The 17,695-nt window shown below is 37.4% G+C and overlaps 1 protein-coding gene across 6 annotated transcripts in view; it reads left to right on the top strand.

Annotated features, from left to right (window-relative positions):
- The window catches only part of USP24 (ubiquitin specific peptidase 24), a 171,751-nt gene that overhangs the window by 42,199 nt on the left and 111,857 nt on the right, over window positions 1–17,695 (top strand). For 5 of the 6 annotated variants that reach the window (XR_012130171.1, XM_073233988.1, XM_073233986.1 and 2 more), the window contains exons 2-3: window positions 2,127–2,292; window positions 3,599–3,666. Coding sequence is in view for 5 of the 6 variants with exons in the window: in XM_073233988.1 (XP_073090089.1) it covers window positions 2,127–2,292; window positions 3,599–3,666 (234 nt within the window). In the remaining variant the exon portion in view is untranslated. The remainder of the gene's footprint in view (window positions 1–2,126; window positions 2,293–3,598; window positions 3,667–17,695) is intronic. The other variant, XM_073233987.1, reaches the window with a different exon arrangement.

Raw genomic sequence — 17,695 nt, 5'->3', positions numbered from 1 at the left:
CAACATTCCCTTCCTTATTCCAAAGGCTAATCCAGAGCAAGGTCCTGACTCTCTTCAATTCTGTGAAGGCTGAGAGGGGTGAGGAAGCTGCAGAAGAAAAGTGTGATGCTAGCAGAGGTTGGTTCATGCGGCTTAAGGAAAGAAGCCATCTCTGTAACATAAAAGCACAAGTGTAAAGCAGCAAGTGCTGATGTAGAAGCTGTAGCAAGTTATCCAGAAAATCTAAATAAGATCATTCATGAGGGTGGTTACACTAAATAACAGATTTTCAGTATAGACTAAACAGCCTCCTATTGGAAGAAGATGCCATCTAGGTCTTTCACAGCTAGGCTTTCAAAGCTTCAAAGGACAGGCTGACTCTTTTGTTGAGGGTTAATGCAGCTGATGACTTTAAGTTGAAGCCAGTGCTCATTTACCTTTCTAAAAATCCTGGGGTCTGTAAGAAATACCAAATCTACTCTGCCCATGATCTATAAATAGAACCATAAAGGCTGGATGAAAGACAATACATTTGTTCACAACATGGTTTAGACCACTGTTGAAATCTCCTGCCCAGAGAAAAATTCCTTTCAAAATGTTACTGCCCATTTACAATGTACCTGGTGATCCAAGGGCTCTGATGGAGATGTACAAGATTAATGTTGTTTTCACACCTGCTAGCACAACATCCATTCTGCAGCCCATGGATTAAGGAATTGTTTTCAACTTTAAGACTTATTATTTAAGAAATACATTTCATAAGGCTATAGCTGCCATAGATAGTGATTCCTCAGATGGATCTGGGTAAATTGAAAACCTTCTGGAAAGATTCACCATTCTAGGTGCCATTGAGAATATTTATGATTCATGGGAAGAAGCCAAAACATTAACATTAACAGGAGTGTGGAATAAGTTAATCCCAACCCTCCTGGATGACTGAGGGGTTCAAGACTTTAGTGGAGGAAGCAACTAGATGTAATAGAAAGAGCAAGAGAACTGGAATTAGTAGTGGAGCCTGAAGATGGGACTGAATCGCTGCAATCTCATGATAAAACTTCAACTAGTAAGGAGTTGTTTCTTATGGATGAACAAAGAAAGTGGTTTCCTTAGATAGAGTCTGTTGGTGAAGATGAGGTGCAAATTATTCAAATGAGAGCAAAGGATTTAGACACTATATAACCTTAGTTGATAAAGCAGCAGCAGCATTTGAGAAGACTGACTCCAGCTTTGAAAGAAGTTCTACTGTGGGTAGAATGTTATCAGATAACATCACACACCACAGAGAGATCATTTGTGAAAGGAAGAGTCAATCGATGTGGACTTCATTGTTGTCTTCTTTTAAGAAATTGCCACAGCCACCCCAACCTTCAGGAACCGCCATCCCAACCTTCAGGAGCCACTACCCTTGTCACTCAGCAGCCACCAACATCAAGACAAGACCCTCAGCTAGGAAAAGATTATGACTCATGAAAACTCAGGTGATGGTTAGCATTTTTTAGCAATAACACATTTTTAAATTAGGGTATGTATATGTTTTTTAAGACATAATGCCACCGCACACTTAATAGATGACAGTGTAGTATAACATGCCACAACATTCATTTGACTTACTTTGTTGCAGTATTCACTGTATTGCGCTGGCCTGGAATTGAGCCCACAATATCTCTGAGGTATGCCTGTATAGTATTGAGTGGTGACCATAACAATAGGTAATTTGGGAGAATAGGAACCCTAAAATCTATATTGGTGTGGTGTCAGAAACGAGTCAGTGGTGACGAGTTGGAGACAACAAATACAGATAACTCTTTGGAGAAACTTATACCCTCAGTGAAAAAATAGCAGATAAGAGATACAATGGCTGTAGGTGAGAGTAGGTTTGATACTTTATAATGAGAGATTGAGAGAATGCATTTTTTAAGGAAAAGATGGGATTACCTGAGGAAGTAGGGATGCTACAGTGATAAAAGTTGAGAATATTTGAGATAATCTTGATGAAAAATATGATTATGGGAAAGAAATATGGAATCCACACTATTGGTATTAATAGCTACCATTGATAAAGCATCTGCACTATGTTAAATTTAAAAATTTTTAAGTAGTCATTAATTAGTTGATTATTTTTTTAACCATAATCCCTTTTTTGTCAGAAGAATGATGAAAATGGAAACTGCTCTGGGGAAGGAATTGAATTCCCTACAACAAATTTATATGAATTGGAAAGCCGTGTTTTGACTGATCATTGGTCTATCCCTTACAAGCGGGAGGAATCACTAGGCAAATGCCTATTGGCGTCTACCTACCTAGCAAGACTTGGTAAGTGTTCAGACCTCATGACACATGAGGACATTGTTTTTTGATGGGAGGCCTGACTTTAATCTTTGCTCTTGTCATTGTATACCTGTATAATCTTGGATCATTTACTTTCTTAGTCTTTGTTTATCCCATGATGGGAGCTTTGAATTTAATCAGCTGTTTTCTTCTAGCTCCTATAGAATGTAAGATTCTTTAAAATATAGTTGAAGTCTTTATAGAAACAGAAATGAACTTTTTCCAGGCAGCTGGGGCACTGAATTCAGTAGCTTTTTTGTAAGAGAAGAAAGTAATACTAACAAACATTTTGTGCTTATTAAGTCCTTTACAGATATTAAATTAAGAAAGTAATAAAATATTTCTGGGTTGGAAGAAGAGATGTCAACATAAGGTTCTATGCTATAAATAAAATAAAGAGAAAATAATTTACTTTCATATTCAATTCAGTTATAATATAAGATGAATTGGTCCGCTATTGTGGACCATTTTTTTTTCTCATTAAAAGTGTGCATAGTTTACCACCATGATTAAATATAAGGCATATCGAAAGGAAATACTTTGACTAGGATTACATTTGATCCTTCTAGGTTATTCTGGTGCATTTATAACTGGCTCCTCAGCAGCAGCAGCATTTATTGAGTTCCTGGTAGGGTATAGGTAATGCGCTAGGCAGTGGGTCTGAGGAAAAAATAGTGTGTTCAGCAATATTCCCAATTATAAACAAAATCCATTATCCAGGGTTTTTTTTATTTAAATTTATTCCAGTGGATTCATTTCAGTGGATTCATTCATTCACTTAGCAAGTATTTATCACTTACAGTGTGCTAGGAGCAGTTCTGTCCATTTTATTAAAGAGAGTTCTTCAGTTTATTTTTGGGAAAAAGTGATTGGCATTTATTCAGAATATTTGTGTTTTTATAGAGCTGCTTAGGAAAACAGTAATGGCTAGTAAGTAGCTGTTGGTGGTGTTTTATTGAATATTTAATCAGATGATTTAAGGTTATTCTGACAATGAAAACAAAAGTTTGACCACTTTAGTTCTAATTCGTATGTATTTATACTATTAACAAATGCATAATTATAATTAATAAAATAAATACATTGTTGTTTTAATAAATACATTAATATAGTGGTTGTTTCTCAGCCTGTTCCTTCATCAGAATATGTATATCCTGCCTTTTAGTAATTCCTTAGGAATCAAGGTTTCTATATTAAGGAGTTCTGTTGTATGTATTTAGAATGATGTATATGATTACTACAAAGTACCTAAAATCTAAATAAGGTATGTTGCTTCATTTATTTTACTAAGGTCTTTCAGAGTCTGATGAGAATTGTAAAAGATTTATGGATAGGTGTATGCCTGAAGCATTTAAAAAGGTAAGAAAATATGCTAGTCTGATTTTTTTTTTCTTGTGGGATAAAGATGAATAAGCTTTTTGTTTTAGTTTTAGTTTTATATGTGTAAGACCAGTTTATGAATTTTGTTCAGTTTATGATTTTGTTGAACCCTCTAATATTAAGGAGGTAGAACTTAGGTCTATTAAATTATTTGCTTCTTTTATGTTTAATTGTATATGTCTTTGGTTGAATATCACTTTTACTTCTATTTAATTGCTAAAGAATAAGTTAAGACTTAATTATACTAGGAAATTATGCATATTACTAAACTAAAGATTGTGGCACTTAGAAAGATAATATTTATCAAAATATAAGCCATTTTATTCTTATTCTGTTGAGACAGAAGCAGATGTTTTAAACTACAGAAAGTGTGACTGAATTGAGTATTCTACTGGCATATGGTAGCATCTCTATCAGAGCTAGAATGATATGCTTGCTTCCATTCTGGTCACATCTCTTATAAAACAGTTTTTCTCAACAGTGAGAATAGGTCACAGGACTTGTGTTTCTAAATGCGTTCTACTTCAGCATGATTCCCTTTCCAGGACATGAGTCCTGAATCCCCACAAGAGCAGGAACAGTGTCATAGACAGCGTTGTTTTCCCCAGTGTATGACCAGTGCCTAGCTCAGAGGAAGAGCTCAATAAATTTTTGTTGAACAAATAGATGAGTCTTCTGCTACTTTATACTTCTGGGTTTGACTTCCAATTTTGTCCCATATGCATACAAGTCACTAGAACAGATGGGTAGTTTGTATTTATCTTAAAACCCAGTAAAACAAAGTGCCCACTTGCAAACTTTAATCCCATCTGCATCTTGATAGAATATCCTTTGATTTTGGCTTAAAAATAACAAAATTAATTTTAGGAACAAAAATAGCTTCCTCTTTGAAAAAAGGAGAAAATCTTTAATTGCCCTTAGGTCAGGGATTACATGGAATCAAGATTTATCTTCATATTGGATGAATTCATCTACTAACTGGTAGTTTTTAGTAATTATGTTAAGAATTGTAGCTTTTTAAAAATACTTGAATTTTTATAATGTAACACTGTGACTCATAAAATATATGGATAGATTTGTAGAGAAAGAAAGTACAGGTTTATGCAGAGTCATGGAAAAGGATTTATTAGTGTAAGGACAGAGCCTTTAGGTTGATGGTTTCCAGATCCAGAAAGCCCTGTAACAAGTTAGTGTACTCACAAGGTGCACATTGGTATATATAACACTAACTCTATGCAGAGGTACTTCCCTAAGCTGTATACATTAGCTGTTTGCAATAGTATAAAATGTTCAAAAATGATTGTTTCTATTTTTCTCATAAAACAATGAGCACAAATGTAGCCTGCATTATGTTGTTCAATGTCATTTATGTAAAAATGTATATGTCAAATTTTCTTAGAGTTTAGAGCTATTAAAAAGGTTTTTTTCCCCCATCAATAATGCATACTTTTATTATTATTAAATAGAAGAGCTGTAGAATTATGTGTGCTTTTAGACTTGGCCGCCAGAAAACTCATTAGTATTTTATATAATTGATATTGCTTGGTATTGCTTCCCTTAGCTGTGTTCTCTGGTATAATGACTTTCCCTTTACTCTCTTCCCTATTATAAGCTGCCTCATAATATTTTAGAAATAGGGTAAAATAATAAGCAATGAATAAGGTATGAATAAGGTACACAAAAGGAGCTTTGTTGTCAGTTCTGCTCTCTTGACCTTTCACCAGACTAGCCTGGACTCTTTTCTTTTAAGGTATCATTGACATACACTCTTATGAAGGTTTCACATGACTAATGTGGTTACTACATTCACCCATATTAACAGGTCTCCCCCACACCCCATTGCAGTCACTGTCTATCAGTGTAGTAAGATGCCACAGAGTCACTACTTGTCTTCTCTGTGCTACACTCTCTTCCCCATGACACACCATGTGTGCCAATCATAATGTCCATCAATCCCCTTCTCTCTACCTTCCCCACGCCTCCCATTTGGTAACTGCTAGTCCCTTCTTGGAGTCTGTGAATCTGCTGCTGTTCCTTTAGTTTTGCTTTGTTGTTATACTCCACAAATGAGGGAAATCATTGGTATTTCTTTCTCCTCCTGGCTTATTTCAGTGAGCATAATACCCTCTAACTCCATCCATATTGTTGCAAATGGTAGGATTTGTTTTCTTCTTATGGCTGAATAATATTCCATTGTGTATATGTTCCACACCTTATCCATTCGTCTACTGATGGACACTTAGGTTTCTTCTGTATCTTGGCTATTGTAAATATTGCTGCAATAAACATAGGGGTGTATATGTCTTTTTGAATCTGTGATCCTGTTTCGTAGGGAAAATTCCTAGTACTGAAATTTCTGGGTCAAATGGTATTTCTATTTTTAGTTTTTTGAAGAACCTCCATACTGCTTTCCACAATGGTTCAGATAATTTACATTCCCACCAGCAGTCTAGGACGGTTCCACTTTCTCCACATCCTCGCCAGCATTTGTCTTTTCGATGTTGGCCATCCTAACTGGTGTGAGGTGATATCTCATTGTGATTTTAATTTGCATTTCCCTGATATTAGCGATGTGGAGCATCTTTTCATGTGTCTGTTGGCCATCTGAATTTCTTCTTTGGAGAAGTTTCTGTTCATATCCTCTGTCCATTTTTTAATTGAGTTATTTGCTTTTTGGATGTTGAGGCATGTGAGTTCTTTATATATTTTGGATGTTAACCCCTTGTGGTATATGTCATTTACAAATACATTCTCCCATACTGTAGGATGCCTTTTTCTTCTGCCGATGGTGTCCTTTACTGTACAGAAGCTTTTAAGGTTGATGTAGTCCCATGTGTTCATTTTTGCTTTTGTTTCCCTTTCTTGAAGAGATGCATTCAGAAAAAAGTTGCTAATGTTTATATTCAGGAGATTTTTGCCTATGTTATCTTCTAAGAGTTTTACGGTTTCATGACTTACATTCATGTCTTTGATCCATTTCAAGTATACTTTTGTGTGTGGGGATAGACAGTAATCCAGTTTCATGCTCTTGCATGTAGCTGTCCAGTTTTGCCAACACCAGCTGTTGAAGAGGCTGTCATTTCCCCATTGTATGTTAATAGCTCTTTTATCATATATTAATTGACCATATATGCTTGGGATTATATTTGGGCTCTCTAGTCTGTTCCATTGGTCTATCAGTCTGTTCCATTGGTCTATCAGTCTGTTCTTGTGCCAGTACCAAATTGTCTTGATTACTGTGGCTTTAGAGCTTGAAGTTAGGGTGCATAATCCCCTCTGCTTTGTTTTTCCTTCTCAGGATTGCTTTGGCTATTTGGGGTCTTTTATGGCTCCATATGAATTTTAGAACTGTTTGTTCTAGTTTGTTGAATAATGCTATTGGTATTTTGAATAGGGATTACATTGAATCTGTAGATTGCTTTAGACAGGATGGCCATTTTGACAATATTAATTCTTCCTACCCATTAGCATTGGATGTATTTCCATTTATTGGTGTCTTCTTTAATTTCTTTCATGAATGTCTTACAGTTTTCAGGGTAAAGGTCTTTCACCTCCTTGGTTAGGTTTATTCCTAGGTATTTTATTCTTTTTGATGCATTTTTAAATGGAGTTGTTTTCCTGATTTCTCTTTCTGCTAGTTATTGGTTAGTGTATAGGAATGCAAAAGATTTCTGCATATGAGTTTTGTATCCTGCAACTTTGCTGAATTCAGATATTAGTTCTAGTAGTTGTGGGGTGAATTCTTTAGGGTTTTTACATACAATATGTCATCTGCAAACATTGACAGTTTAACTTCTTCCTTACCAATCTGGATGCCTTTTATTTCTTTGTGTTGTCTGATTGCCGTGGCTAGGACCTTCAGTACTTTGTTGAATAAAAGTGGGGAGACTGGGCATCCTTGTCTTATTCCCGATCTTAGAGGAAAAGCTTTTAGCTTTTTGCTGTTAAGTATGATGCTGTGGGTTTGTCATATATGGCCTTTTTTATGTTGAGATACTTGCCCTCTGTACTCATTTTGTTGAGAGTTTTTACCATGAATGGATGTTGAATTTTGTTGATTGCTCTTTCAGCATCTATGGAGATGATCATGTTATTTCAGTGCTTCTTTTCATTGATGTGGTATATGATGTTGATGGAATTTCGACTATTGAACCATACTTGAATCCCTGGAATGAATCCTGGAAAAATGGATCATGATAGATGATCTTTTTGATGTATTTTTGAATTTGGTTTGACAATATTTTGTTGAAGAATTTTTGCATCTATGTTCATCAGGGATATGGTCTGTAATTTTCTTTTTTTGTGGTGTGTTTGCCTGGTTTTGGTACTACAGTGATGCTGGCCTCATAGAATGAGTTTGGAAGTATTCCCTCCTATTTTACTTTTTGGAAAACTTTAAGGAGGATCGGTATTAGGTCTTCACTAAATGTTTGATAAAATTCAGCATGAAGCCATCTGATCCAAGGGTTTTATTCTTAAAAATTACAAATTCAATTTCACTGCTGGTAATTGGTCTGTCCAAATTTTCTCTTTCTTCCTAGGGCAGTCTTGGAAGGTTGTATTTTTCTAGAAAATTGTCCATTTCTTCCAGGTTATCCAGTTTGTTAGCATATCATTTTCCATAGTATTCTCTAATAATTCTTTCTATTTCTGTGGTCTCTAGTGATTTTTCCTTTCTCATTTCCAGTTCTGTTTATGTGTGTAGACTCTCTCTTTTTCTTGATAAGTCTGGCTAGGGGGTTATCTGTTTTGTCGAAGAACCAGCTACTGCTTTCATTTGATTCTATTCTATTATTCTTCTCGAATTTATTTATTTCTGCTCTGATCTTTATTGTGTCCTTCCTTCTACTGTTCTTGGGCCTCATTTGTTGTTCCTTTTCCAGTTCATTAATTGTGAGTTTAGACTGTTCATTTGGGATTGTTCTTCTTTCCTGAGGTAGGCCAGTATTGCAGTATACTTCCCTTTTAGCACAGCTTTTGCTGCATCCTGCAGATGTTGTGGTGTTGAGTTATTATTGTCATTTGTCTCCATATATTGCCTAATCTGTTTTTATTTGGCAATTGATTCATTGATTATTTAAGCATGTTATTAAGCCTCCATGTGTTTGTGGGCTTTTTGTGTTTTTTTGCATAATTTATTTCTAGTTTCATACCTTTGTGTTCTGAGAAGTTGGTTGATACAATTTGAATACTTCTGAATTTACAGAGGCTCTTTTTGTGGCCTAGAATGTGATCTGTTCTGGAAAGTGTTCCATATGCAATTGAGAAAAATGTGTATCCTGCTGATTTTGGGTGAAGTGTTCTGTAGCTGTTTATTAGGTCCATCTTCAGTGCCTCTGTCTCCTTACTTTCTGTCTGGTTGATCTGTCGTTTGGAGTGAGTGGTGTGTTGAAGTCCCTTAAATGAATGCATTTCATTCTATTTTCCCCTTTAATTCTGTTAGTATTTCTTTCACATATGTAGGTGCTCCTGTGTGTAGGGTGCATTGATATATGTTTTTAAATTTTTTATTAAGGTATGATCACTATACACTCTTATGAAGGTTTCACATAAAAAAACAATCTGGTTACTACATTTACCCATATTATCAAGTCCCCACCCATACCCCAGTGCAGTCGCTGTCCATCAGTGCAGCAACATGCCACAGATACACTATGTGCCCTCTCTGTGCTACACTGTTCTTCCCCCACCCCCCGTGACCCCCCACACCATGTGTACTAAACATAATACCCCTCAATCCTCTTCTCCCTTCCTCCCCACCTGCCTTGCCACAACCCTCTCCTTTGGTATCCACAAGTTCATTCTAGGAGTCTGTGAGTCTGCTGCCATTTTGTTCCTTTACTTTTGCTTCATTGTTATACTCCACAAATGGGAAATCATTTGGCATTTGTCTTTCTCTGCTTGGCTTATTTCACGGAGCATAATGTCCTCCAACTCCATCCGTGTTGTTGCAAATGGTAGGATTTGTTTCTTTCTTATGGCCAAATAGTATTCCATTGTGTATATGTACCACATCTTCTTTATCCATTCATCTACTGATGGACACTTAGGTTGCTTCCATATCTTGGCTATTGTAAAAAGTGCTGCAATAAACATAGGGGTGAATATGTCTTTTTGAATCTGAGAAATTGTATTCTTTGGGTAAATTCCAAGGAGTGGGATTACTGGGTCAAATGGTATTTCTATTTTTAGTTTTTTGAGGAACCTCCATATTGCTTTCCACAATGGTTGAACTAGCTTACATTCCCACCAGCAGTGTAGGAGGGTTCCCCTTTCTACACATCTTCACCAGCATATGTTGTTCTTAGTCTTTTCGATGCTGGCCATCCTTACTCATGTGAGGTGATATCTCACTGTGGTTTTAATTTGCATTTCCCTGACGATTAGAGATGTGGGGCATCTTTTCATGTGTCTGTTAGCCATCTGAATTTCTTCTTTGGAGAACTGTTTCTTCATATCCTCTGCCCATTTGTTAATCAGGTTATTTGCTTTGCGGGTGTTGAGGCATGTAAGTTCTTTATATATTTTGTATGTTAACCCCTTGTGGGATAAGTCATTTACAAATACATTCTCCCATACTGTAGGATGCCTTTTTGTTCTGTTGATGGTGTGCTTTGCCATACAGAAACTTTTTAGTTTGATGTAGTCCCATGAGTTCATTTTTGCTTTTGTTTCCCTTGCTCAAGGAGATATGTTCAGGAAGAAGTTGCTCATGCTTATACTCAGGAGATGTTTGCCTATGTTGTCTTCTAAGAGTTTTATAGTTTCATGACTTACATTCAAGTCTTTAGTCCATTTCGAGTTTACTTTTGTGTATGGGGTTAGACAATAATCCAGTTTCACTCTCTTACATGTAGCTGTCCAGTTTTGCCAACATCAGCTGTTGAAGAGGCTGTCATTTCCCCATTGTAGGTCCATGGCTCCTTTATCGTATATTAATTGACCATATATAGTTCAGTTTATATCTGGACTCTCTAGTCTGTTCCATTGTCTGTGGGTCAGTTCTTGTGCCAGTACCAAATTATCTTGATTACTGTGGCTTTGTAGTAGAGCTTGAAGTTGGGGAGTGTAATGCTCCAGCTTTATTCTTCCTGCTCAGAATTGCTTTGGCTATTTGTGGTCTTTTGTGATTCTATATGAATTTTAGAACAATTTTCTCTAGTTTGTTGAATAATGCTTTTGGTATTTTGATAGGAATTGCATAGTATCTATAGATTGCTTTAGGCAGGATGGCCATTTTGACAATATTAATTCTTCCTATCCATGAGCATGGGATGAGTTTCCATTTATTGTTATCTTCTTTAATTTATCTTGAGAGTGTCTTGCAGTTTTGAGCGCATAGGTCTTTCACTTCCTTGGTTATGTTTATTCCTAGGTATTTTATTCTTTTTGATGCAACTGTGAATGAAATTGTTTTCCTGATTTCTCTCTCTGCTTCCATTGAGAGTGTATAGGAATGCCACAGATTTCTGTGTATTAATTTTGTATCCTGCAGCTTTGCTGAATTCAGATATTAGATCTAGTAGTTTTGGAGTGGATTCTTTAGGGTTTTTTATGTACTATATCATGTCATCTGCAAACAGTGACAGTTTATCTTCTTCCTTGCTAATCTGGATGCCTTTTATTTCTTTGTGTTGTCTGATTGGCGCGGCTAGGACCTTCAGAACTATGTTGAATAGAAGTGGGGAAGTGGATATCCTTGTCTTGTTCCTGATCTTAAGGAAAAGCTTTCAGCTTCTTGCTTTTAGGTATGATGTTGGCTGTGGGTTTGTCATATATGGCCTTTGTTATGTTGAGGTACTTGCCCTTTAAACCCATTTTGTTGGGAGTTTTTATCATGAATAGATGTTGAATTTTATCAAATGCCTTTTCAGCATCTATGGAGATGATCATGTGGTTTTTATCCTTCTTTTTGTTGTTGTGGATGATGTTGATGGATTTTCGAATACTGTACCATACTTCATCCCTGGAATAAATCCTACTTGATCATGACAGATGATCTTTTTAATGTATTTTTGAATTCTTTTTACTAATATTTTGTTAAGTATTTTTGCTTCTGTGTTCATCAGAGATATTGGTCTGTTATTTTCTTTTTTTGTGGTGTCTTTGCCTGGTTTTGGTATTAAAGTGATGCTGGCCTCATAGAATGAGTTTGGAAGTATTCCTTCTTCTACCCTTTGGAAAACTTTAAGGAGGATGGGTATTAAGTTTTCACTAAATATTTGATAAAATTCAGCAGTGAAGCCCTCTGGTCCAGAGGCTTTGTTCTTAGGTAGTTTTTTGATTAACAGTTCCGATTTCATTGCTGGTAGTTGGTCTGTTCAGATTTTCTGTTTCTTCCTTGGTCAGGCTTGGAAGGTTGTATTTTTCTAGAAAGTTGTCCCATTTCTTCTAGGTTATCCAGTTTGTTAGCATATAATTTTTCATAGTATTTTCTAATAATTCTTTGTATTTCTATGGGGTCCACAGTGATTTTTCCTTTCTCATTTCTAATTCTGTTTATGTGTCTTTTTTTCTTGATAAGTCTGGCTAGGGGTTTATCTATTTTGTTTATTTTCTCAAAGAACCAGCTCTTGCTTTCATTGATTCTTTCTATTGTTTTCTTCTTCTTGATTTTATTTATTTCTGCTCTAATCTTTATTATGTCCCTTCTTCTACTGACTTCAGGCCTCATTTGTTCTTTTTTCTAGTTTCATTAATTGTGAGTTTAAACTGCTTAATATGGGATTGTTCTTCTTTCCTGAGTTAGGCCTGCATTGCAACATACTTTCCTCTTAGCTCAGCTTTGGCTGCGTTCTACAGATTTTGCAGTGTTGAATTATTGTTGTCATTTGTCTCCATATATTGCTTGGTCTCTGTTTTTATTTGGTCATTGATCCATTGGTTATTTAGGAGCATGTTGTGAAGCCTCCATGTGTTTGTGGGATTTTTCATTTTCTTTGCATAATTTATTTCTAGTTTCATACCTTTGTGGTCTGAGAAACTGGTTGGTACAATTTCAGTCTTTTTGAATTTACTGAGGCTCTTTTTGTGGCCTAGCATATGATCTATTCTTGAAAATGTTCCATGTGCACTTGAGAAGAATGTGTGTTCTGCTGCTTTTGGGTGTAGAGTTCTGCAGATGTCTGTTAGGTCCATCTGTTCTAATGTGTTGTTCAGTGCCTCTGTGTCCTTACTTATTTTCTGTCTGGTTGATCTGTCCTTCAGAGTAAGTCAGGTGTTGAAGTCTCCTAGAATGAATGCATTCATTCTATTTCCCCTTTCAATTCAGTTAGTATTTGTTTCACATATGTAGGTGCTCCTGTGTTGGGAGCATAGATATTTATAATGGTTATATCCTCTTGTTGGATAGACCCCCTTATCATTATGTAATGTCGTTCTCTGTCTCTTGGGACTTTCTTTGTTTTGATGTCAATTTTGTCTGATACTAGTACTGTAACTCCTGCTCTTTTCTCTCTATGAGTTGCATGAAATACCTTTTTCCATCCCTTCACTTTTAGTCTGTGTATGTCTTTGGTTTTAAAGTGAGTTTCTTGTAGGCAGTATATAGATGGGTCTTGTTTTTTTGTCCATTCAGTGACTCTATGTCTTTTGATTGGTGCATTCAGTCCATTTACATGTGGGGTGATTATCAATAGGTATGTACTTACTGCCATTGCAGACTTTAGATTCGTGGTTACCAAAGGTTCAAGGTTAACTTCCTTACTATCTAAGAATCTAACTTAACTCACTGAGTATGCTATTACAAACACAATCTAAAGGTTCTTTTCTTTCACTCCTCTTTTTTCTTCCTTCTCCATCCTTGATATGTTAGGTATCATATTCTGTACTCTTTGTTTATCCCTTTATCCCTTGATTGACTTTGGGGAGATAGTTAATTTAATTTTGCATTTGCTTAGTAATTAGCTGTTCTACTTTCTTTACTGTGGTTTTATTACCTCTGGTCACAGCTATTAAACGTTAGGAACACTTCCATCTATAGCAGTCCCTCCAAAATAGACTGTACAAATGGTTTGCGGGAGGTATATTCTCTCAGCTTTTGCTTATCTGGAAATTGTTTAATCCCTCCTTCAAATTTAAATGATAACCTTGCTGGATAAAGTAATCTTGGTTCCAGGCCCTCTGCTTCATGGCATTAAATACATCATGCCACTCCCTTATGGCCTGTAAGGTTTCTGCTGAGAAGTCTGATGATAGCCTGATGGGCTTTCCTTTGTATGTGATCTTATTTCTCTCTCTGGCTGCTTTTAATAGTCTGTCCTTATCCTTGATCTTTGCCATTTTAACTACTAAATGTCTTGGTGCTGTTTTCCTTGGGTCCCATGTGTTGGGAGATCTGTGCACCTCCATGGCCTGAGAGACTATCTCCTTCCCCAGATTGGGGAAGTTTTAAGCAATTACCTCCTCAAAAACACTTTCTATCCCTTTCTCTCTTCTTCTTCTGGTACCCCTATAATGCAAATATTGTTCCATTTGGATTGGTCACACAGTTCTCTCAATATTCTTTCATTCTTAGAGATCCTTTTTTCTCTGTGCCTCAGCTTCTTTGTATTCCTCTTCTCTAGTTTCTATTTCATTTATTGTCTCCTCCACCATATCCAACCTGGGTTTTAGTACCCTCTATAGTGCTCTTCAACTATTGGGTCTCCAACTAGAATTCATTCCTGAATTCTTGAATATCTTTCCATACCTTCAGGAGCATGTTAATGATTTTTATTTTGAACTCCCTTTCAGGAATAGTTATGAGGTCCATGTCAACTTTCTCTGGGTTATATTAATTTTGCTCTGAACCAGGTTTCTTTGGCATTTCATATTTGTATATGGCACCCTCTAGTGTGCAGAAGCTCTACTCTCTGGAGCTGCTTAGCCCCTGAGGCAAAGTCAGGGGTCGCAGGTAGTGGGATTGGTGCCTGGGGGAAGGAAAGAGCTGTTTCCTGCTTCCCGGATGCTGTGCCTGTCTCCCACTGCCTCAACCAGTGTGCTGAGCACACAGGTATAAGCTTTTGCCCCAGAACAGCTAGATATGGATTCCTGCTCTCCACAAGCAGCTGGAATCTCAGTCACTCCAGGAATTCTGCCTGACTTAGCTTTCCAACCCCATAATCACGAGAGTATCATGAAAGCACCATGAAATATAGGTTTGTGCTCTCAGAGCATATCTCTGGATTTAGGTATTCAGCAGTCCCAAGCCTTCCCCTCCATTCCTGCTCCATTTCTCTTCCTCCCGCTGTTGAGCTGCAGTGGGGGATGGGCTTGGGTCCTGCTGGGCCATAGCTTTGGTCCATTACCCTGTTCCATGAGGTTTGCTGTTTTCTCTAGGTGTATGCAGCCTGGCACAGTCCTCTTTCCTGTTGCTCTTTCAGGAATAGTTTTATTAATTGTATTTTCTTATTATATGCAGTTTTAGGAGGAAGCCTCTGTCTTACCTCTCATGCCAACATCTTTAATCCTCTCCCAGGGTGCACAGATATTTATAATGGTTATATCCTCTTGTCGGACTGATCCCTTTATCATTATGTAATGTCCTTCTTTGTCTCTCATTACTTTCTTTGTTTTGAAGTCTGTTTTGTCTGATACAATTCTGCAACTCCTGCTCTCTTCTCCCTGTTATTTGGATGAAATATCTTTATTCATCCCTTCACTTGTTGTCTTTGTGTGTTTTTGGGTTTGAAGTGAGTCTCTTATAGGTATATAGATGGGTCTTGTCTTTTTATCCATTCAATAATTGTGTGTCTTTTGATTGGTGCATTCGGTCCATTTACATTTAGGGTGATTATCAATAAGTATGTACTTATTGCCATTGCAAGCTTTAGATTCATGGTTACCAAAGGTTCAAGGTAGCTTCTTTACTATCTAAGAATCCAGCTTAACTCACCTAGTATGCTATTTCAAACACAATCTAAGGGTTCTTTTTTTTTCTCCCTTCTTTTCCCTCCTCCTCCATTCTAAGTATTAGATGTAATATTCTGTAATCTTTGTGTATTGCTTGACTGACTTTGGGGGTAGTTGACTTAATTTTGCATCTGGTTAGTAATTAATTGGTCTGCTTCCTTTACTGTGGTTTTATTTTCTCTGGTGATAGCTTTTTAGCCTTAAGAGCACTTCCGTCTGTAGCAGTCCCTCCAAAATACACCATAGAGATGGTTTGTGGGAGATAAATTCCCTCAACTTCTGCTTATCTGGAAATTGTTTAATCCCTCCTTCGAATTTGAATGATAATCTTGCCAGGTAGAGTATTCTTGGTTCGAGGCTCTTCTGTTTCATTGCATTAAATATATCATGCCATTTTCTTCTGGCCTGTAAGGTTTCTGCTGAGAAATCTGATGATAACCTGATGGGTTTTCCTTTGTATGTGACCTTTTTTCTCTCTCTGGCTACTTTTAATACTCTATACATGTCCTTGATGTTTGCCATTTTAATTATTATGTGTCTTGGTGTTGTATTCCTTTTGTCCCTTGTGTTGGGAGAGCTGTGCACTTCCATGGCCTGAGAGACTATTTCCTTCCCCAGATTGAGGAAGTTCTCAAAAATTATTTCCTCAAAGACACTTTCTATCCTTTTTTCTCTTTCTTCTTCTCTTACCCCTTTAAAGTGAATATTGTTCCATTTGGATCCGTCACACAGTTCTCTTAATATCCTTTCATTCCTAGAGATCCTTTTTTCTCCCTTTACTGCAGCTTCTTTGTATTCCTGTTCTCTAATTTCTGTTTCATTTATCATCTCCTCTGCCTCTTGTAATCTGCTTTTAAATCTCTCCATTGTATGTTTCATTTCAGATACTACATTTTTCAAAGTTTCTCTTTTTTGAAATCATCCCTGAGATCTTGAATATATTTCTGTAGCTCTGTGAGCATGTTTATTATTTTTATTTTGAAAGCTTTATTAGAGTATTGGTGTTTTCAGTTTCACTTGGACCTCTTTCTGGTGTTCATGGAATTTTGGATTGTACCAGTTTTTTTTTGCCATTTGATATTGTAATGAATAATATCAACAATAACTTGGTGTCGGCAGCGCCCTCTAGTGCCTAGAAGCTCTACTCTCTGAAGCCGCTCAGCACCTGGAGTGATGGTGGGGGTCTCAGGCATGTGGTGCTGGTGCCTGCTCAGAGGAAAGAACTGTTTCCTGTTTCCCAGCTGTAGTGCCTGCCTCCACTCCCAAGGCCAGTCGGCCTAACATGCAGGGGGAATCCTCTGTGCTATGCCCCTGTAGCTGCCATTGGCAGAGCCGCCCTCTGGCTAGCCTGTCACAATGGCAGGGACAGCAGGTTTGTGAACCAATGTCAGCTGGGAAGAACAAGTGGCTGGCTGCATATCATGGTGGGGCACTTTGGCAGGTGTTTCCAGCCAGGGAAATGGCATGCCTGAGCCTCCTGAAAGTTCCTAACCAGCTGGGCTGAGTGCACCCGGACGACTTTGTCCACCTTTCCTTTTTCCTGAGCAGCAAGCTCTGTGTAATCCCTGCCCCTTTAGAAGCCCTCTTACTGTTGGAAAGTCTCTCAGAGTGCCTGCCTTTCTTCTATCCCAGAGTGGCCGGTTTGGGGTACCTGTTCTCCACAAGTAGCTGGGATCTCAGTGTCTCCAGGTAGTACACCTGTCTTAGATTTCCAACCCAACTAATCTACAGAGCACCATGTAATGTAGGTTTGTGCTCCCAGAGAAGATCTCCAGGGCTGGGTGTTCAGCAGTAGTAGGCCTCCACCCACTCCCTGTTCCATTTCTCTTCCTCCCACTGGTGAGTTGGGGTCATGGGAGCGCTTCAGTCGCACTTGATAGCAGCTTTGCTACTTTACCCTTTTCCATGAGGTCTTCTCTTTTCTCCAGATGTAGGCAGTCTGTCAGTTTTCTTTCCGGTCACTTTTTCAGGATTAGTTGTATTTTCTATATTTTCACATTATTTGCAGTTTTGGGAGGAGGTTTCTGTCTCACTTCTCACACCACCATCTTTAAGCCTCTGCTCTTACCTGGGTTTTAGTCTAGGTCTAGCCATAGTGAATAGTTGTGTTTAAATC

Source organism: Manis javanica, chromosome 4 (assembly GCF_040802235.1).
Source record: "Manis javanica isolate MJ-LG chromosome 4, MJ_LKY, whole genome shotgun sequence".
In the NCBI taxonomy this organism is placed as follows: Eukaryota; Metazoa; Chordata; class Mammalia; order Pholidota; family Manidae; genus Manis; species Manis javanica.
This window is presented reverse-complemented; position numbering and strand designations above follow the sequence as displayed.